The sequence below is a fragment of the Ambystoma mexicanum genome, chromosome 1p, assembly GCF_040938575.1.
Source record: "Ambystoma mexicanum isolate Mex_15411 chromosome 1p, UKY_AmexF1_1, whole genome shotgun sequence".
NCBI lineage: Eukaryota > Metazoa > Chordata > Amphibia > Caudata > Ambystomatidae > Ambystoma > Ambystoma mexicanum.
In genome coordinates, this window is record NC_090921.1 from 116532299 (window position 1) to 116554774 (window position 22476).

General features: G+C 45.2%; 1 protein-coding gene across 1 annotated transcript; it reads right to left on the reverse strand.

Annotated features, from left to right (window-relative positions):
* Nucleotides 1-2725: 2725 nt before the first annotated feature.
* On the reverse strand, nt 2726-8039 carry LOC138471832 (uncharacterized). Its single transcript, XM_069610007.1, has 3 exons — nt 7866-8039; nt 6874-6922; nt 2726-4004 (listed from the first exon to the last, which is right to left on the reverse strand). Exons 1-3 carry the CDS (start codon nt 8025-8027, stop codon nt 2785-2787), a joined length of 1431 nt encoding a protein of 476 aa, XP_069466108.1. The 5' UTR covers nt 8028-8039; the 3' UTR covers nt 2726-2784.
* Nucleotides 8040-22476: the final 14437 nt, after the last annotated feature.

Sequence of the window (22476 nt, forward strand, 5' to 3'; positions counted from 1 at the left end):
AGCAATGTATGGCAGGACGGCAGAGGGGGATTCCAACGGGTGCGCCGCGCTATCAGTAGGTGGGAGAGGCACCTCCTATAGACACGCGGCTGAAGTGTGGGTGTTAGGGCAATCCACCGTAGAATGACCGTGTCCCGGGGCTCCAAGGTAGGGACCAAGTAATGCACACGCCGCCAGCTAGTGTCAGGGGAGAGGGTAGAAGAATCGCGGATACATGTAGGGCCCAGGTGGAGCCACCCCCTCAACTCCTCACCTGACCGGCACCGGACCGGCGTCGAGGCAGAAATTCCTTAGAAAATGGACACACCATTTGGATTCATCTGGGTTACAGATCAGCAGCGATGCAGGAAACAGGCCGCGACAGCGGTTCCCACCGGTCCGCACCAAACAGCTCAGCCCAGGCCCCTCACGACCGTAGACGGGCAGCTGACGCGCCGCGGGCAGCCGCGGCCTAAGCCGCCAGCGGAAAGGACAGTCAGGCGGGGCCAGGGGCAGAGCAGCCAGCAGTGAATCCGGCGGGAGGCGCCCGATCATGCCACGATGAGGACAGGGCCCGTCGGAGGCCCAAGAGCAGCCCTTAGCAAGACACAGCAGGACGAAGATCTCCGGCTCCGAGGGTCTGATTTCTCCCAAAATTCGACGTGCGGATAGTGCTCGTTGGCCGCAGTGCAGGGATCGTAGCAGGGACACAGGATCCAAAGCAGAACCGCAGATGTCGACGAATAAAAGGCGGCTAGGCACGGAGCTCTTGCACTAGGCAGCCATTTTGCAGGCTGCTCAACAGCGCCCCCATCAGAACTGCTTTTGACCAAGGGGAGAGAGAGTAATCCTTTTGGAACTTAGTTATTCTTTATCAACTGGTAAGATTGGCACAAGGAAACTGGGAAAGGAAGCTGTTCACTCGGACTTCAACATTGGTCATTGGAATCCTTTTTGTTAGCTTTGAACATTTGTGTTGAACTTGAACATTTGAGTACTTGTGAATAACAAGAGACAGTATCTTTTGCACTGCAGAGTTTATTTAGAGTGTGAAGGCCAAAATAGGACACAGGACATACTTTTGTTTGGATTTCTTGACATTGGACCGACCTATTACATTTTGGTAGAGGTAGGGAAATTCCTCCTAGAATAGTTATTTTACAACCCCGATTTCTTTTAAATAAATGTTTGTAACCACAAACATGTCTCCTCTGTCCGCCTCTTAATTTTAATTAGATGGAGTAAAGAACATTATTAAAACAGTTATTGCTCTTAAGTAACAATGGGCCTTCTGTACCTATTTCTATGGAGTTAGGTTTGTACCGCTTAGCTATGAAGACCAGATTAGGTCGGTTTTGTTTTGGCTTCCAATTAATGCAGTTAAAGAGTTAAATATCTGAAGAGAAATTGCAGAGGACTTGTCTTACCAGAACAAGGGTACCCTATGGGAATGGCTTGGGTATGTTAAATCTACCTTCACCAAAAATAGGCTTTTTGTACACATTTTATATTCCTCTCGGTGTCCAGAAAGGTGACACTTGCCTTTGGTGCCTGGGCAAGACAGGATTTCCTGAAGGAAGGAACACATGTTATTTTGACCATCGACTATTTGTCAAATAAAAGTCATTTTGGGCCAGAACCTTATCTTAACTTAACCACGACTTCTGTAAAGATGCCTATACCTGAAATTCTGCTTGAATATAAATCTGCTAGCCTCGATTTCCGCACAATGGTCCAAAATATAGCTGGAATACTGCCCTCAAGGTTACGAGACATTTGGTCGAAAAAAATTGGTCGACCAGACAAATGGTCGAACCAATTTGGTCGAAAACCAAATGGTCGAATTTTTTATTTTTTTTATTTTCACCCCTTTTTTTGGGGGGGGGGGTCCCCCCCGAAACCCCTTTTTTTTTCTAAAAAACACTTTTTTTTAAAAACGAAAACCCGAAAAATAAATATATAATTAAAAAAAAAATTCGACCATTTGGTTTTCGACCAAATTGCGTCGACCAAATGTCATTCGACCAGTTTTCAGTCGACCAAATGACTGGACACCCTGCCCTCATAGTCCTCCTACTATGTGCATTATATAAGCAACTCAGAAGCATAGGCATAGTACCACACCTCACAAGAGAATGAATTAGACGTGCATTAGTGGCTATGAATTATTTTTACAAACTGCAAGTACCTCCGATTTAACGTTAAGCATAGCAAATTATCTTGATGGTGCATGGCTCCTTCGGAGTAGATCCTTAAATCTGTCTATTCATTAGTTTTTTATCCGGTTTATCAATTTGATATGATTTGTACATGTACTGATTGTTTTGAATCTGATGTTATTGGACCTATATGAACTTGAATGTTTGTATCTGCACGTTATTTCATACTGTTGGTATACCTAATATGATTGTGATATTGCTGATTTTATGGAAATGTTTTCTATTCTAATAAATAAGAGGATGATGATGATGATGATAATAAAAAGCATGCACAGAGGAAGGAGCTTGTAAGGTAGAGAATGTTGTTAATTGGTCCCTCTGCATAGGGCATCACCTTGTCAGTGGGTCCTTTTCATCTCTGGTTGGCTGAACTTTAGACCCTCTCTTTATAGCTGGATCAATGCCGTCCACAGTCAGCAGTGGTGAAGTTGGTCATAGCAAGTGTTAAATAATGAAACTGGTACAAAGAGCACACTATGCCCCCGCTGGAGAGTATTGTGCAAAGGATTTTAACACACAAGCGAACATAAGATCTTTCTTTGGTGATTTATTATATGAGTTGATGAAGGTTTAAAGAGTTGTGGCATCAGGTGAAGCCTGTCGCAGGCTGTGGTGTCCTCGAGCCTTCGACAGCCTGTTTAGACGCCTCAAAGGTTCTGATAAATGGGCTTTGATGCTCATTGAGCATGGCACCCCCGGGGCGGAAAGTCCGTGCGTTGATCGGAGGCGGCAGCTTGGGTACTGGTGTCTCTGTCTTTGTTTCCGTGATATCCTCTTCACTGCTATTGTCCATGATCACCGAGGTCATGCTGTCATTCTGCTCGACTTCAGGTTCCTGGGGTTCTTTATCCACCAAAGGTTGTTTGGCTTTCCAAGCACGGGCATCATACAACACGCGTCCGGTTCTGATCTCTCTTTTGCCGAGGATTGAAGATGAACTGTGGCCGGCAGAGGGTGGGCTGGAGCTGTCAGGGATGGTGGCTTCTGAATCATCAGGGTAAACATTTTCTTTCGGTTGCTGCAAGGCCAAGCCATTAACCAGGGGAGTCGTCCTCAGCAGAGGGTTAATGGGTCTGGTAGAGGGTGGGCCCCCTGGGAATGCCTGGGACGAGCATGGTGTAGTGTAGCAGAACAACTCTGGGATCAGCGGGCGTGGCAGCATGGCCCTGTTGGCTGGGGTGGCTTCCTCATCTGCATATTTGGTGCTTGTGGTGTATGGCGTGGGCAGGCATATTAAGGGCATCATTGGCGTTGCAACGGTGGGGCATGGACTGTCCTTCTGTGGTCTGAAATCTGAGATGTGCATTTCTGTAGGGTCATCCGATGGGCTTTGAGGTTTCGGCTTGCTCTTTGGCTGTTCTTCTGCAGAGTTTACATCTGGCCCCATTTTCTCTTTGCTGGCCTGTGCCTTCATGTCAGTCGTCTTGCTGTCTGACACATCAGTCACTGCCAACCTCTGGCAAGAAAGTCTTCCTGCATGAGTATTGTCCTGAAAGTTATGACAGCAACTGAGGTGCTGGAGGCAGCAGCACTCCTCCCCTCCCAAAGAGCGGTGGTGCTGGCTGGCCTTCTCATCGTCTGTATCCCAGAGGTTTATTCTAGTGGTTGCCCGATGGCAGCGGCACATGTCGCTGCTCTGGCCCTTTGCGTGGTGTGCCCTGTATCCCTCTACCGTGAGTCGAACCGGCTCCATTGTGTATTTGAAATGGCGGTTGCATGCTTTAGCCATACACTCCATGCAGCCAGCACCTTTCCTATGCCTGGTTTTGCCATGGTCGGAGCAAGAATCCACATCACTGATGACTCCTGTATGGAAAGAAGAAGAGTCGTATATGATAGCATGCATTTACCAATCATGACCCCTCCTATCCCATCCCCACCTACATCCTGCACTACATTGAGGACCTTGCTCTCTGTTTCCACTTTATGACTCCACAGTCTTGGGGGGTGGACACTTGTCGTCAAGTCTCTAGATTGAACATGGGAACAAATAATCCCCTTTAATGGAATTATTTGTCGTTTGGCCACTGTGTCTGTGCTTGACCCTGAGGTCGGTGGCTCTTTACAGTAAACCAGTTGAGCCACCCTTACCCCTCATCTACTGTGGGCAGAACCACTAACCAATCACCTACATTTAACACAAACTCATGCGCTTGTTGTTTACGCTTTCCCTCTCTTCCTCACCCTCATTCTCGTTCCATGATCTTCACCTTTGGAAGCTCAATCTCTGCTTTATTGCCCGATGCTACCAATCTCACTGCAGCTGCTGGAGCGCTGATCAGTGTCCGCCTATGCCAAGGTGTGGTCTCGTGTTGCTGGCACCATTGACCCCAACCCATCACTGATACCAAATGAACCTATTTTAGTAGTTCCAGAATCTTTTGAGGATGAGTCAACAACACACTGGCCTTCATTGCGATACTGGCGCTAAACCATGGCGCTATTAGCACCATGGTTAGTGCCGGTATCGTAACGAGTCCATCAATGTTCAATGGGGAATTACCACCCCATTCCAAGGATGGCAGGGCGGTAATTCCCCATTGAACATTGGCCCTTCCCCATCCTCATTTTTGCCCCATAGGGCTCAATGGGACTGGGGAAGTCGCTAAGTACGGTACCGCAAATTGCGGTACCGTTCTTAGCACCAAGGTCCCTTTGCGAGTTCCTACTTTAACGGCTGGTCTAGACCAGCCGTTCAGGTTGGGTCCCGCAAAGGGACCTCGTAGTAAGGTGCTAAGTGTTTAACGGCGCCGCAGCCTTTTACGGCGCCGTTAAACACTTAGCGCCAGGGTCCTAATGAAGGCCAGTGTCCAGTATGGGCTGCATCTACATAATAGCTCTCTTCAATTACCATGGGCCACGACTAGCAATCTTCTTTGGCCAATTCGGAGCAGAGAAATTCTATTACTCGTATACTCTGGGCCAGTCTGTGGTGTGCGGATTCTGCCCTCTCATTTGACAAACTGCTGTTTCAGGACAACCTCAGTGGAGGGCAACCATACAGATGTTTTGACCTACAACTCCCATCAGCCTTTGCCAGCATGGTAAATGCTGTCAAATCATGGGAGTTGTGGGTCAAAACAACTGGAGGGCCTTGGAACGCTTTATCCATCTGTATGACTAATTAGAAAGTGACGTTTAATGTGTATATGATCTTAGCAGTATTCTCATCAGGCTCCCTTGGTGCCCATGTAGTGTCCTCTCTCCATCTCCACTAATTCAGTATTTATATGAGAGTACTATTGAACGCTCACGAGTTCCATGGATTGCTGCAGCTCATGTACCTGCCGACAAGGCACAAGGCTGCACCGTCATAACAATGGCAGCTGTGTGCTACACTTACACCTTTGACATTTTTATGGAAATCTAGACACCACTGGATCATCGATGAGTATTAATATCGATAATAATATGTGCTCTGTAAGGTTAGACAGGCACGTTTTAACGTGGAAAGGTAAACAGTGATGCATGTAGGTTAAACTGATGCACAGATCAAGTCTACAATAATTGTGGTGGTATTTGAGAGTATAAGCTAAAGAGGAGTAGGCAGTGTCATGCTGTCACTTTCAGATCAAAGCGTGCTTGATCCTGCACGCCAAAAGGCTGGGAACTAGTGCTAAAGATTTAATGTGCCACTGGACAGAGATAAATGTAAACCCCATTGAAAATGTTACATCCTCTTCTAGTCACTGATATATATGTCACAAAATATTAGTGAATTGGAAGAAAGTTCAAGGATTGGCCACCAATCTAATTGAATGGGAGCGTGGAGTCATGAACATTACACTGGCTATTTGGCTTTCCAGAGGGATTTGATAACCCAGAATAAGCATATAAATTGGCTACTTGCAGTAGTTCGTGGCAACCTTATTTTAACTGCAGATATATTGAACATATTGCTATCCACAGAATCGAATGGAAAGCATCTTATTGCTTCCTTATGGTAGGGTTTTGTTCAGTGCAGAATGAACAAGGCCTTGCAGTTCTCTCTTGTCTGCTTCCTTTGTGCACTGCCAAAGTTGATTTTTAAAAATAAATATTTGTATAGCTGCTCCTCTTTTGGAATGCTACAAAATCCACGCAGAAAATGGCTACCAAGGGAAATTCCTACTGATTAAACGTTGGCTAATGGAGGTGCATTCTTCACTTTTTTAGGGGTATTGTAAGCATTTATTTTATGAAATGCACACAATCCAGAATGCCATTTGCATTTTTTGTTTATGTTTCATTATGGCATTAGTGAGCACCTGTGCAATTTTCAATAGAATTAGTGATAGGGTCTGATAAGCGATTGGACTGCCCCTCATATTTGGAAAGAAGGGTTGGTATGCCATTATTGGCAATGTTTGTCTTTACCCTACATATGGACTCCAACTACTCAATTGCCCATTTTCCTGAAATTTGATGATCATTCAACTCATTGGCCCATGTGTCAACATTGTTTATGGAGTTATTAAATGAGCGTGCAGTCTTCCAGTTCGTTGTGGACAAGTAGCTGAAACTAAAGCATTTGCTCCCTTCAATACTGTGTTAAGTACTGGATTCCTACAATCCCCTGGTTCAACCAACAGTTCCAGCATCTCATTCCCCTCCCCAACCAACACACGTCTAGGCACCAACTGATCCTCTGCATTGTCGCTCCGAACCCAAGCAGAAGAGAAATCCATTGACTTACCCCGCGATCTGAAGATGCGTCTCAGGAGAATCTTCGCTCCATGGCAGATCTGGAGAATAGCAGGGAAGAGAATAAAAGAGAGCGGTTTGGCCCACTGGAAGGTTGAGAAATAAAAAGCGGGATGTGAGGGATGAGGTGAGTGAAAGAAGGATGCCAATAAAGTGGTATAGAAATGTGTGAGTGGCAATTATAAATGAAAAGAGAGTAGGAGGAGGTGGTAAAGAAGGGAGGGGGTCTGTTGTGTTCTTGTGATAAGCCCATTGCTGATATCTTGTCTTCTGAATAGGATAATAGGATTGCCTGAATGTGGAATCATATTGGGGCATCCTTATCAGAAGGATACCTTCCATTAGATCACTCCCCTCCCCTCCTTAAGATAGTCAAGGAGTGGTTCCAGCCCTAGTGTGTCTATGGTGCTGGTTTAGCATGATCAGGGATAACCCTAAAGGCCTAGTTGGTTAAGGGGCAGGCTGCAACCCTGTCACAGTCATGGACATGATGAATGTAAGATTATAATTTGGGTTTCAATTGCACTCTGAACAAGGGCAACACAAACAATATACCACTAAATTGGATGAGTTGCAGGCCTAGCAAGGCCAGGGACAGGATGCAGAATTAAGCTATTTACAGATAGTCTGCGGAGCAGGCAAGGTCAGATCTATCACCGCAAAGGATAGGGTCTAAGCAGTAAACTGAAACCTTTGATGAAAACTATTTCCCTGATTTACAAAATAAAGCCTGAGCTGATCAACAGGATGTGCCTATATTTCCACTTAAAAATTCTTTGGACTGAATTATCTGGGTGCTGTATGAGACACACCATTGGGTATCTGGGCTGAGATTGTGTTATCTATGCTTCATAAACTCCCCACGCCTTTGCCGCTTTATCTATCTATCCAGATGTGAGTTACCCCTCTGCTGTACCATCCCTAGTTTCCCACCACTCTACAGTTCCCTTCTGCACATCACCCTCTTCCATCCAGTGCTCTTACCAGCTGGGCAATGTTGACTGCGATGTGAAGCCCAATAACAACCACCAGCAGGAGGACAAGGGTGTCCGCAAGGTTTTCCCGGCCGAGGAGGCATGCCTGCTTCCCCTCCTCCTGCGGCAGAAGCCTGTGAGACGTGGGCAGGAGGTCACACCACGTCCACATCCCCCATCTTTGTTCTGTCCCCTCAGCTCCCTGCTGACATGGCAGGGCATTGTGATGTTAGTGGTTGTCATGCTCTGCTCTGCTGGGATTTCTCACATCTGGAGAAATGAACAAATTGCAGTTTTACTCAGATAATTATTATGAAGGTAGAGATTTAGTTTTTTGTGTGTATTTGTATTTAGAAAATGGGCAAAGCACTATACAATTGAATTACATTAATGGCAACACAATTATGAAAATGGAGGGCAAACAATATTCACCTGGCTAAAAGTGTGGAGCAGAAGATCAAAGATTTTAATAAAGAGTAGCAAAAGGAAGTGGGAGAAGGTGCAGAACGTACCGACAGAGCAAGGGCTTTCCACAGTTTAGCGAAAGAAGAGAAAATTAATGGAAAGGGGACCAAGTACAGTGAGGATGGGGAACAGCCAGAAGAAATATAGGCGAGAAACGAAGCGTGTGACTAGGAAAATAGATAAATATAGGAGGAGAGATTAGGGGGCATAAGTTTGTGAAACATTTAAAGACAATTCATATACAGCGAAACTAGAGGCGGTCAGGAAAGGAGAGACAGTGAGAGCCACAGGTGGAGATATGTTAGCGCAAGGAGGGAGAAGATAGAGAAGATCTATAGCTTCATTGAAGAGATACTGAAGAGGGCATGGAGCATACGTAGGAAGATCCAAGAGGAGGGCAGTGTAATAGTATATGTGCAAGAAAACTAGGCTAGGTATAGCAATGTTCCTAGCAGAGAAGCTGAGGAAAGGTTGGGCATTTTATAGAGCTGATAGTGACAGGTACAAGCAGAAGAGGAAAGGTTATCAGAGGAGGTAAGTGATGGGCCAAAGATGACACATAGATTCTGAATGAATAAAAAAGTAAATCAGGAGGAAATAATGTGAAAGAGGGACGAGGACAGTCATGAGGTGAAAGAGCAGGGAAGAAGAGAATCTCAGTCTGGATAGAATTCAGATGGGGAGAATGACAAAGCTTCTGTATTGTTTAGCAGTAGAAGGACACTTAGGGGGAGAGTCATGAACTTGATCTAAAGGGGAAGAGAAAGAAAAAAGGACTTGAGAGTCATCTGTATAGAAATGGCAGTGAAGGCTGAATGAGAGCATTATAGAAGAGAATGGAATAGTGTAAAGTGACAATAGTACAGGGCCAGGAACAGATCCATGCTGCAAAGAAGCCCAGGGGCTGAGAGCAAGAGGGGTCGCTGACACAAGAGGCAGAATAGTCAGAGGGAGGAATAAGGGGAAAACCAGGAAGGAGACGAACAAGTAAAAATAGATCAGAGCAGAGAACAGAATAATCTACCAAGTAAATAGTGTAGACAAATCCAGAAGAAGAGGAAGTAAAGACTATTTAGAATAGCGAGAAGAGTAGAGGAAGCTTGTGACATGCGGAAGGGAAATTTCAGTGGAGTTGGTCTCTCCGGGGCTCTTACGAATAAACCTGTATGAATCTTGATTCACACAAAATCGGAGTTGTGTGTTGATGCGTCAATGTACACTACAATTGGCGACGAGGATGTCCTAAGGAAGGAGCCCCGGGCGCAGCGTTCGTAGTGAAAGGAAGCTGTTGATCGCTGCCGTTACAGTGACGAAGTACGGTATGGCGATCGTAATTATATTAAAGAGAGAAATGCGCTCATGAGAAGGAGGTGAGGAGCGGGAGACCGGGTGTGAAAAAAAAAAAAAAACGAAAGAGACGTTAAATTGTACTTACAAGCAGCGGCGGATGAGAGACGTGCGCGAGCGGCCAACTGCCTATCGCATTAGAGGAAAGGACCCTAGTACGTGCTGAACGTGCCGCCATTTTGAAAAAAAAAACGGAGAAGCATACGGAAAGAGGTACAGATACAATGTGGATGTTATATAAGTGGTGCATTTAAAAAAAAAAAAAAGTGGACAATACTTATTGAAATAGAGTGCAGCACATTAAGTGAAGGTGCCCCAGGAAGTTTATTGATATAGAGTGCAGCACATTAAGTGAAGTGCCCCAGGAAGTTTTAGCAACATCTGTTGGAATATAGGGAACATCATGCAGACCATATCTGCTCCAGTGAAGTTTTTGCCATTGCCTGGGAATCCAACATGTTCTTGGGAACAATGGCAGGATAATTTTCAAGTATATCTGAGAGCAATTGGAGGGTCAAGATACAGTGATGATCAGAAGGAGGCCACTCTTCTAAGTTGTGTAGGTGCGGAGGCACTAAGGATTTTTAGGACTTTACCTGAATTGGTACAGGATGAAGTGAGTTGGGAAGAATCGTCGAGTGGAGCCAGAAAATATGACACAGCAATGGCCAAACTCAATAAACATTTTGGAAATAAAATTAATATAGTATTGGAAAGATATAGATTCTTTACGCGAAAACAAGGTAAGGAAGAAAATATAGACTCGTATTTAGCTGCATTGAGGGGGTTGATGGCCACTTGTGCGTTCACAGGAGTTGCAGATGAATATTTAAGAGATCAGGTGGTGTTACATGTGGCAGATCCCCGGATTCAACAACGGTTATGGCAAGCGAAAAACCCCACATTGGATAAAACAATTGAGATAGCCAGATCTATGGAATTGGGGGAAAAATGTATGAAGGAAGTTCAAAAGAAAATGGAGAATGTGGAAGTTAAATCAGTACAAGAGATGGAGGTTGGGAAATATACCAGTCAAGAAGATGATTTGGTTGCCATTGTCAAGAGGTTGGTCAAATCAGATGTTAATAGTGGAAGTAGACAAGGAAGGAGTGGAGTGTTCAAACAGAATAACAGATGCTGGAATTGTGGATGGCATAGACATGCCGATACAGAAAGAGATTGTCCAGCTGCGTCAGCGGAATGTTACAGATGTGGTCAATTGGGACATTTTGGAAAAATGTGTCACAACAATAGATCAAGAGGAAGATTCAACAGCCGGTTTGGGAGAAATATTGGACGCTACAATAGAGGTAGAGGTGCAGCGATGACAAGTATAAAAGCAATGGAAGACATGGGTGGTCCGAGTAATTTTTTGGCAATCAAGGATCGGCTTGAAGATGAAGTTCAAATACTAACTCTTGCATCAAGTGAAAAAGAGATGGGACCATGGGTAGCCATGGAGATAAATGATATAACGCTACAAGTAATGGTGGATACTGGTTCTCCTTATACAATGGTTGATGTAGAGACGTATGTCAATGTCTTAAAAAAAAATTTGGGGGAATTACAAACGACAAAAATCAAGGCAACTGGATATGGAAAAACACCCATCAACATTATAGGATTTGTGTGGGTACATCTGAAATTTGAAGGGAGAGAAACATATTGTAGATTATTTGTGGCTGAGAATGGATTTTCAATAGTAGGTTGGTGGGAGCAAGCAACATTGAAAATCAGAATTCATCCTGGTGAAAAGGTACCCATCTTATGCATTACGGAGAGCAGTTGTGATACAGCAGAAAATTTGGCAAAAGCCTTTCCGAAAGTTTTTAAGGAGGAAATTGGTTTACTCAAAGGATTTGAACATCGAATCATACTAAAAAGGGGTGCAAAGCCAGTGGTACATAGAGTGAGAAATATACCCATTGGTACCAGAGAAGCATTGAAGGCTGAATTAGAAAGGTTATGCAAGCAAGATGTCATTGAACCTATTGAAAGCTCGGAGTGGTTATCCCCCATCGTGATTGTCAAAAAACAGGATGGGTCCATTAGAATGTGTGTGGACCTAAGAGACTTAAATTCTAACATTTGGGTGGATCGCCATCCGTTGCCGAACATTGGGGAAATGTTGACTACCATGAAACCGGCAAAGTATTTTACAACGTTAGATTTATCGTCAGCGTATCACCAGGTGCTGCTGGAAGAAGAGAGTAGACATCTAACGTCTTTTGTGACACCCTTAGGAGCCTTCCGGTACAAGAGAATGCCGTTTGGGTTGGCTTCAGCAGCTGCAGTGTTCCAGAGACTGATGCATCATTTATTTGAGGGTCTACAAGGAGTACATTATTTTCAGGATGACATATTGGTGTCAGGAATGTCTCAAGAAGAACATGATGCAAAGTTATTGGGAGTATTACAAGTATTACAACAAAAAGGAATGACCTTAAAAATTGAGAAATGCAAAATCAAGAGAAGTGAAGTAACATATTTGGGTCATCGCATAACTGCTGATGGAATAAAGCCAAAAGACTCATTAGTAGATACCATTTTGAAAATTGCTGATCCCAAGAATAAGGACCAACTGAGGAGTTTCATGGGATTAACTGAATACTACTCGAAGTTTGTTGACCATTATTCAGACAGAACAGAGAGAATGAGAAGTTTAATGTGCAAAGGTGTAAAATTTGAGTGGACTGAAGGTATAAAAAAGGAATTTGAACAAATCAAAATTCTGATCAATAAAGCACCGGTATTAAAATTATTTGATTCAAGCGCAAAAACAAGAATATCTATGGATGCAAGCAACATAGGACTGGGAGGAGTTCTAGAACAGGTTCAGACTGGAGAAGTTGTTCCAATTGCTTTCGCTTCACGGACATTAAGAGGTGCTGAGAGACATTATTCAACAATTGAAAAAGAAGCTTTGGGGGTTAAATGGATATTGGAACATTTCAAAAGTCTCATTTGGGGCATTCCGGTGGACATTATTACAGATCACAAACCACTTGTACATGTGTTGAATTCAAAAAATCTTCATATGACCTCTCCAAGAATAAGAAGATGGATATTGATCATCATGCAGTTCAATGTGAGGATAAAATATACTCCAGGAAAAAACAATGTGGTAGCGGATTGTTTTTCTCGCCTGCCGTGCGAGAACGTAGCAGAGGTTGGTGATGAAAGTGAAACAGTGATGGAAGAACAAAATATGGACTGTATTATTGCTCAAGTGCATCCCAGTTTTTCAAAGGAGGAATGGATAAGAGCTAGTGAATCTGACCCTGAACAAGAAATGTTGAGAAGAGCCATTGAGAGTGGATGGCAAAACATGGATGACAATACAAAATACTGGGAGAAATTTAAGGATGAGTTATCTAATGACAAAGTTTGTGTTTATCGAGGAGAACGCATCATACCTCCAACGAATTTGAGGAGGAAAATTATGGACATTGCCCATGAAGGTCATGTGGGAAGGATGTTGACAAAGAGAAGAGTAAGAACTGCTTATTGGTGGCCTAACATGTGGAGTGAAATGGAAACTTTGGTCAGAGATTGTACTGCATGTGCAGTGAGTGACAAGAGTAAGTTGAAAATTACAACCCCATTGCAACCAGTGAATATTCCTAGTACAGTATGGACAAAATTAGCCATTGATATAACTGGGCCCTATGAGACATTAGAGTCGAATAAAGTGTTCCTCATAGTATTGGTAGATTATACGTCTAAGTGGGTGGAATGTGGCATTGTTGAGGACTCAGTGTCAGCTATCAAAGTAGTGAAATTTCTGGAAGAAATCTTTAACCGAGAAGGTGAACCGCAAGAACTGGTGTCGGACAATGGAACTCAATTTATGTCCGTAGAGATGCAAAAGTTTCTGAAGGACAGAGTTATTAAACATAGCACCACAGCTTTATACCATCCAATGGGAAATGGGTTGGTGGAGAGGATGAATCGTTTTATAAAAGGTATTATTCAGCTAGCCGTGATAAATCAGTTACCCTGGAAAGAGACACTCAAAGAGGCTCTCAATACATACAAAGTCACGCCACACTCAGTCACTGAGGAAATGCCATTCACGTTGATGAGAGGAAGGACACCTACTAATAGAGTGAGACCTGCTTGGATGGAGAGAAAAGGAAATAAGGAGATAAATTTGGAAGACATTGTCAGCAAAGTAAAAAGAAAACAAGAAGAGTATAAAAGATATTATGACAAACAAAAACATGTTCAAGAAAGCCAAATTGAATCAGGTGATTGGGTTAGAGTCAAAGAGCCAAACAGGGTGATGAAAGGAGAATCAAGATATCGTCCTCCTCAAAGAGTGAAGGAGTGCTCAAAGAAATCTGTGATATTAGAGGATGGCAAAAAATGGTCATGCGATGATGTAGTTTTGGCAAAGGAAAATGAGATGAGGAGAAATGAAGGAGAACAAGGCTGGTGTGAGGAAACATTCCGGAATAAGATATCCAAGGATGATATTGAAGAAACAAGAGTAAGATGTAAAGATAATATACAAGAGGAGAAAACCCAAGGTAGACCACAAGAAGTAGGGAGTGACAAATCTTGGGCTATACCAAGACACAGGAGAAGATGTTGGAACCGTAAATCTGACTATGTGTACTATTGAAGATTTGATATTTAATGATTGGATCCAGATAACGAATTACAACCCTGATATAATGAAGATACTGTATCCTTTATTAATATACATAGTTCAAGTTATTATGCACAGTAATGTATATATATGCAACAGCAGTTAGATATGATAAGGGTGTTCTAGTTTTAATGAGTTTTTTTATTTTGTTATTTTGTTAGAAGGGGAGATGTAAGAATAGTCACATTTGATGCATGTGCGTGACATTCTGTTGCTACGACAACATCTTCGTGTATGGTTCCAGAATGTTGATGGAAGCATACACGAAGATGTTGATGGAAGAGGTTGGTCTCTCCGGGGCTCTTACGAATAAACCTGTATGAATCTTGATTCACACAAAATCGGAGTTGTGTGTTGATGCGTCAATGTACACTACAGAGACGAACAAGTAAAAATAGATCAGAGCAGAGAACAGAATAATCTACCAAGTAAATAGTGTAGACAAATCCAGAAGAAGAGGAAGTAAAGACTATTTAGAATAGCGAGAAGAGTAGAGGAAGCTTGTGACATGCGGAAGGGAAATTTCAGTGGAGTCGGCAAGACAGAAACTTGGTTGTAGTGGTAGCGCCAAATTGGAATTGGGGAGACGATAGTTGTGAATAATCAGCACATTCAAGGAGTTTTGAAAGAAAAGGAAGAAGAGAAGGCTGAAATTGGGTGAAAGGGAAGGATCTAGTAAGCGTTTCTTAAAGATTGGAATAAGAGTAGCATGTTTTAAGGAAGAGGGAAAGATACAAGCAGCGAAAGAAGAATTGGAGAGAAAGTAGGTAAGAAAGTATAGTGTATGCATACCTGAGGAATAACAGCTGGTGGAACAGGTTCCAACGAGGCAGCTGTCGGGTTAGCAGCCGGAAGCAGAAGACCTAAAGAAAGTAGGGTGAGAGGAATAAAGCTGGAATGGGAAGAGAGGGAAACAGGAGGAGGCAAAAGAAACAGAGACAGATAATAATTAGGAGCAAAGAAGATCAATTTGATAAATATCGTAAGATGTAAAGGTTCCATGTGATAATATCCCCGCAAAAATGTTGCCATGCAAGAATGGCAGAGTTTTTTTTGGCAATATTACCATCTGGAACCTGCAGGGGACACAACCGCAATCCCCATATTTTTGTTCGAGGGAGCAGGGGCCTCCCCCGCAACACCCTCTCCCATTTACCCCATATATCAGCCCCATAAATAATGTTGTCTATGCCGTACCCGGGCGAGTATATGTATGGGGACATTATTTATGGGGATAATATTACCTGATACCGATGTAAAGTCAGAACCAGAAATGGAATAAGTCAAGGTCAGGAGGATGAGGAGCTGAGAGGTTATTAAGAATTGCGAATAGACAATGAGGATGATGTGAAAGAGAAACAAAAAACAATGAGAGATCGGTAGTAGTATTGCTTAACCCACAATTATAGGAAATTTGAAGAGACGAAAGTGGAGCCAGATCACAGAGAGAATTTCTTCCAGTGCATTCCAATTTCTGCACAGCGTTACAGAAGGACTGCAGGAAAGAGGTCACTCAGGGTTGCAAAGGCTTTGATTAGGAGTAAAAGGAGAATGGGGATAGAGAGAGGCAAAGTAGGTTGATCTAGCAGTGGAAAAAAGAACACAGGAAGAATCCGGATAATGAAGAGAGAAATCAATAGTATTAATAAGAAGGATTTACCTTCTAGAAAGTGGCTCTGTGTTTAGCATTTATAGCACAGGGAAAGTAGCATGGTTGTTTTAAATAAACGTGTTCATGCAGCTCAGGATATCTCAATTGGCTACCAAATCCTTCAGCAGTCGACAGCCTATATGTCAGAGGCCTGCAACCTGACACTCTCAAGATGCTTTAGACTACAACCCCAATCCAATATCCAAAACATCTGGGGAAGACACATTTTGGCAACTTCCCTCCCCCAATAAGTGATCCATTCTCTCATTCACTAACTTGGTTATGTGTGGCCTCCGTGAGAGGTCAGGAATGTGAGGCAGACAACTTTGTGATGGTTTTTCAGAAGATGCCATTTTATTAGCTCAAAAGGTTGAATAAACGCCTCACTATCCCTATCCTGACGGGGAATTCCCTGCCAAAGAATGGCAGTTCAAAGGCAACAAATACTGACAATGATATAGTTTTACTCTGCTTCTTCCTTGGCTTTGGCAATGTGGGTTTATACCAGATGTTGGAATGTACTTCTTCAAATACGGGCGATAAGCTTTACAACATTTGAACTTTTGTTAGTCCCTCCTGACTTGGTTTTAAATTGCCTTGCTTTTGGTTTCTTTTGGCTTGGGTAATGGTTGTCTGCATTAGGTTGTAATAGCATTGCCCCCTTTTGTTGCTGGATTCTAAATAAACTTGCATGCTTAAAGACATACAACCTCATCAATAGTCTGGCGATCATCCTTAAAAGTGGCAGCAACGGAATTAGCCCTGTCAATACAGCCAACTGGAAAAGCAGCTGGCACCATTACAGCCGGCACAATTACAGCTTGCCACACGAGGCACAAACATCCATGTACGGCGGTATTAGCGCCGAAAACGCTGTTCAGTTACCCCCAGCTTCTAGCTGGAGGTAAATGAACACAGGTGCCTGCAGAGAAGCCATAGGAGAGCCCAATCCACCCCAGAGGTCTACATAAGGCACACTCCTACCTTAAACACTGATTCTCACACTATGCTTCCATTAGCCACTGTGAGCTGGGATAGTGTGAGAAACCTGAAGGTGTCTTACTCGCTAGTCCCCGGGGATCTGTCATCCAAGTGGCCAGGACACGGCCATCGCTACTGGATCCAGTTCCTGGGGGTGGACCAGTGCAGGAGGATCACCTAGATGGAGGTTCCTCGGGGAGTGAAAGTGGTATACTGATGGGTGAAACGCGGCACCCCCTTCCCTATAACACCTTTTCCCATCCTACCCTGTAGGCTATTCAGATGTTTTACCCGCCCTCCTTCAACACAAACACTTTCCTACACCGTGACAGACAACGCACTAACACCTGAGCCGTTTACCTGACATGTCCCAACGCAAGGGTCAGGCAGAGTCAGGCAATTGACAATAACTACGCACACCTGATGCCCTTTCCATTCCCCAAAGGGATAAAGGCAGAGCACGAGAGCACACTTTGAGCAAGGACGAACGCATGAGGAATCAGCTATTCCAGACCAGCAGTTCAAACGCAGGAGAAATGCGGAGAGAACCGGAGGGACGAAGAGGAGGGAATTGTCCTTGCCCTTTTCAACTCAGACTCGCTAATCCTCCGAAAGGGAAATCATAAGACCGGGAAGTACAGCTGGCGTGTGGGGTGACAGGTGTTCACGGCACACATGGCCCTCCCACGCTGATAGTCAAAGTGGAGAGAAGTGATTGCCACTGTGGTGCCGTCCTTGGTTCCTGAGACAAGAGACTGAACAGTTCAGCCCAGCGGGTGAGTCAGAGAAGACAGATAGTGAAACTGAACTGTGCTGGGCCCAAGGTTGCAGGTGGCAACTTTGTTGAACAAAGAATTGCATAATTGATTTTTAAAGAACCCCTAGTAAAAGGTTCAGAAGCAGAGTGGTCAGGCGTCGCGGGGCACTCATTGGAAGTACTCTGACTGAATCCTTTTTGGGGTTGTGTTATTTGTTAAAACTACAAAGACCAAGAGGACTTTGGAGAAGCTAGTGTAAAGTATCAAAGTGGTCCTCCGAGGGTCGAGCAAAACACCTTGTACACTCAAAGTCTTTGACACATGAGAGAAAACTGATTGAACTGTGAAACTACTGGCAAATGCGAACCCGACAGAGGGATGCCTGCGAATTGAGGGTAAATAGTAATATACCCGTGAACATTGTGACGACAAGTGTGACCCAACTGAGGGATGTCCACAATGGATAGTTGGTGAAAAGAACATTGAGACTGTTAAGTGATACGTTTTTGAAGGAAAAACCACAGTGAACCTGACTGAGGGAGGCTAAGGTTGCAAAAAGGATCAGAGCCCAGCTGAGGGCGACCCAAGGGGCTAAGAGAAGTAGCCCAACGTAAAAAGATTGCTAAAGGAACTTTTGTTTGTTTATTATTTTTGGTACAGCAGGCCTTCTAAGGCAAGAGACTTTTGCCGGAAAGAGACTTGGCCCCGGAAGGTTCTGGCATCGTTGAAAGAAACTGTAACCTCGTGCTGGCGAGGCCCAGGAGTGTGCTGTGCTCAAAGGACCTGCCTTGTCCCGTGCTAAAAACGTGGGGAAGGAAGACCCAGCCATACCATTCTGACTTATCATTTGGTGAATACTTTTTTCTTTTCTTGAGAACATTATCCCACAGTAACTTAGTTGTAAGGATTGGCAATAGGTCTTTTAGTATAGGCCCTTTTTATTTGACAAGACGCCACCAAGTCTGCTTTATTATTGTTTGATTGTCATAGCTCGCTCCCATCTAAGAGTTAGGTTTAGATAAAGCATTTCTCTCACCCATTATACAGTTCAATAAACACACTTCAACTGTGATCACTTGTGTCTTTCTTTACTGTTGCCACCATGAGTTCCTTGCAATAGGCAGTTACTCATTCTGCGCCTGGACAAAGACAGGCAGGGCAACCAGGCCCGGGCGCAGGAGGACAGGGCGAGAGGAGGAGGCGGAGGAGAGTCCAACCAAGGCATGCACCGATCCCCAGGGATAGGCACTCACCCTGGTCCCTCACCGACAGCCAGTTGGTCACCCTGTACTGCCTCAACGGGTAGATCATAAATGAGCCGCTCACCACAATACATGACTACATTGGGAGCAGGTTCAACACCCGGACAGCTGTGCCCCTGATGTTGAAGCTAGTGTCTGTCCTAGAATTCCTTGGAACTGGCACCTTCCAGCACTCGGTGGCCATGATGTACGGCATGGCACAGCCCACATTCTGCGCAGTGTTGGCCCAGGTACTTGAAGCCCTCCTGTGACAAGTGCAATACCACTTCTCACTGCCTACCTCCCCAGCTCAGGTCTGTGTCATGAAGGCACAGTTCTATGATGTGGCCCAAATGTCAAATGTAATCGCTGCCCTGGACTGCACCCATGTTGCGTTGGTGCCCCCCCCGGCCAACAAAGCAGTGTATCTTAACTGCAAGCACTACCACTCCCTGAATGTGCAGGTGACCTACAAACCCAACCTGTGCATCACCCTCTGCTGAGCTACCTACCCTCGTTCCACCCTCAATGCCATAGTCCTAAGGAACAGCACACTGCCAGGATAATTGGAGAGGCACAGAGGACTACTGTCAAAACTTGTAACCTTAGTTCCCCTCCTTTCCAACTCCTCCTCACCCGAGTCTCCGGCAAAGTCTTCTTGGATTCCGCCTTCTTCTTTCTTTTAGCTTTTCTGGACTCTTTACTCTTCTTTTGATGTAAGTACGGGCGTGACTCCCCGGAGGCCGGCGTGACCGGATGGGAACCAAATCCCAGAAGCCTCCCAGGAGTCAGCCGCCAATTCCAGGGAAAAAGCCGTAAGGCAGAAAAAACCCTGTGTAGATGGTATTTCTCTTAGTAGAATTGAAGAGAAGAGACGAATCCGACCTACTATTCATTGTAGCATGCACTCTGATTTTGAATGTCCATACAGTAAGTCTTTCCACTGATTCTGCGGCAAGAAGGTACTGACTGCAAGGGCTGGTAGAGAGAACAGTGAGAACTTGCCCAAAGGATTGTTTCAAACAGCAGGAAGCACAGCAGGAAGGGAAGGCGCACAAACAGCAGTCTTGGAGGATGAAGCAAGTAAGACACCCAAGCACTGGGAAGTAAGACCGGATGGTCGAGGAACGCAAAGGACGGCGAGCCGACAACCAGTCGATGAGACAGCTCGTCTGGATAGAAAGCTCAAGGTGCGATATACAGGGATACAACCACAATAAAGAATGTTAACCATAAGTCAGCAACCGCGGTGATAAGAAAGTCAAAGATGAGAAATGGAATAATAAACTGGAGATGAAATGGAACGTAGCAAGAGCTCAGAGACAGCGCTGGTGAGAATACGAAAGTACTTCGATACAACACATCGGGGCACCAGTGCGTCGTACGTAAACACGTGCTGGCGCCATCTTCGATGAGGCATAGGCCGCCAAAAGAGGTTCCCAGCCACCATGTTAGGTGTACTTTCATTGGTACCAGACCTTCCAGGGCTGGTGCATTAAAACTACGGACCTGGATAGTGGGTGAGGAGAAAAGCCAGCACGCATGCGCTGCAAAGTATATGTCCAAAGTACTTGTTCCCCTCCTGTGTCTTTTGTTGTGATCCAAGCCCTCCTCCTCCTCCTCCTCCTCCCCTTGCGCATTCTGAGTTGGGTGCCACAGGGCTGCGCATCTCTCCCTCTCTCTCTTCTCTCACCCCCTTCTCATTCACCTACATCCTTTGCACCCCCTATGGTTCTCTCGGTCTCTCCTATCTTCTCTAACTGCTACTCTATGTCTTACCTACCCCTCTCACTAAGTCAGGAGGAAGAAGTTCAAGAGGGACATCCTGGTCTCCAACCCAGGCCTCCCTATCGCTGATACATACACCAGTGCTTCCTCCAGACAGACTCTCACTGACATTCTCTTTGTCATTCCCTCACCAGACCTATGAACCCTTCTTATGGTCTCTGTTCTCTCTCCTTTCTCCTTCTCTCCCATTAACGGTGGCACTAGGTGTGAGGTCCTCTTGGCCCCCTTCCACTCCTCCAAAGCCATCATTAATGTCTATCTGCATGGCACCATCTTGTTTCAGAGCCCTCAGCCCAATCTCCTCCTTTTCGATAGGCGTTTCCTGCATCTATCAACTTCCTCCCTTCGCCTACTACTCCTTCCGCCACTTCTCTGGAACCCTCATCTTCCTACTCTGCCCACTCTCGGGCGTCTCTACCACCTCCGCAGGGTGTACCTCAAGCCTGTACCCCTCCACGGTAGTCTTTCAAATGTGGCAACCTGCTCCACGTCGCTACTCTCATCTCTCGTTCTACTGTCAAACACTACTCTGACGTCTGTCACCTCCTCTAAGAACTTGAACCTAGATGTCCTTCCTCTCACCGAGACATGGTTTACAGGCAGTTATGTCACGATTTTTGACACTCTCCTTCCTGTCATCCCTACGCAGGCCTACTCCTCATTTGAATGCCTGGTCTGAAGGTTCTCTATCTCGCCTGGCTCTCTCTAACTGTGGCCACCATCTACAGGCCACCTGGCCAGGTCGCTCTCTTCCTCTCTGAATGGGCCAACCTTTCCTCTTCTCTCCTTGCCTCTACTTCTCAATGTCTCCTCCTCGGAGATCTCAACACCTACCTGGATGCTTCTAATCCCTCCTCTGGGCTTTTCTGCAACCTATGTGACACTGTCTTTTTCCATCTGCCCTCTGGGCCGACACACTATGCCGGACATACTTTGGGTGTTCTCATCACCTCAGACATCCCCCTCTCTAACCCTCTCACCACTCCTCTCACTTGGACTGACCACTTTCTACTCTCCTCTCATCTGAAACTCTCTATCCCTCAGGCAAAGCTCCCCCGTCACTCCCCTAAGCACTGCCACCTACCTTTTCGGTCATTCGGCCCTTAAAGCGTGTGTCAGTGGATGTCTCTGCCTCTATTTTCACTGCTCCTCCTGCTCCTGCAGCTGACTCACACCCTGACACAGCCCTTTCTAATCTGCATCTTTCTATTTCCAACACCCTGTATTTTCACTGCTCCTCCTGCTCCTGCGGCTGACTCACACCCTGACACAGCCCTTTCTAATCTGCATCTTTCTATTTCCAACACCCTGGACATCATTGCATCGGTCATGAGAATCCAGCTGGAGCCTACCTCCAAGTGCAACTCTTGGTATGATTCCGACCTTGCTGTCCTGAAACACAAGTGCAGGGTGGCTGAGAGGAAGTAGGGGGCTTCAGGCGCATCCTCTGACAAACTGGCCTGCTGCCTGCTCCGAAGGCAATACAGACTCTCTGTCATGTCGAAGAAGAGAGGTGTCCCGACTTGCTGGCACCGGCGTTCCCTGTGGCAACGCTGGAGATTGCGAGCACTCTCCGTTTCCCCCTCTTCCAAGATGGCTCCTCATCCTCTGGGTTACGGTGCAGTGTTTTCACGTTCGCACGGCAGACGTCCTCTGACGTCATCTCGTTCTCTCATGGATTCCGGATATGGCCCAGCAGAGCCGAAGCTCAGTGCGTCGCTACTCTCTACAGATGC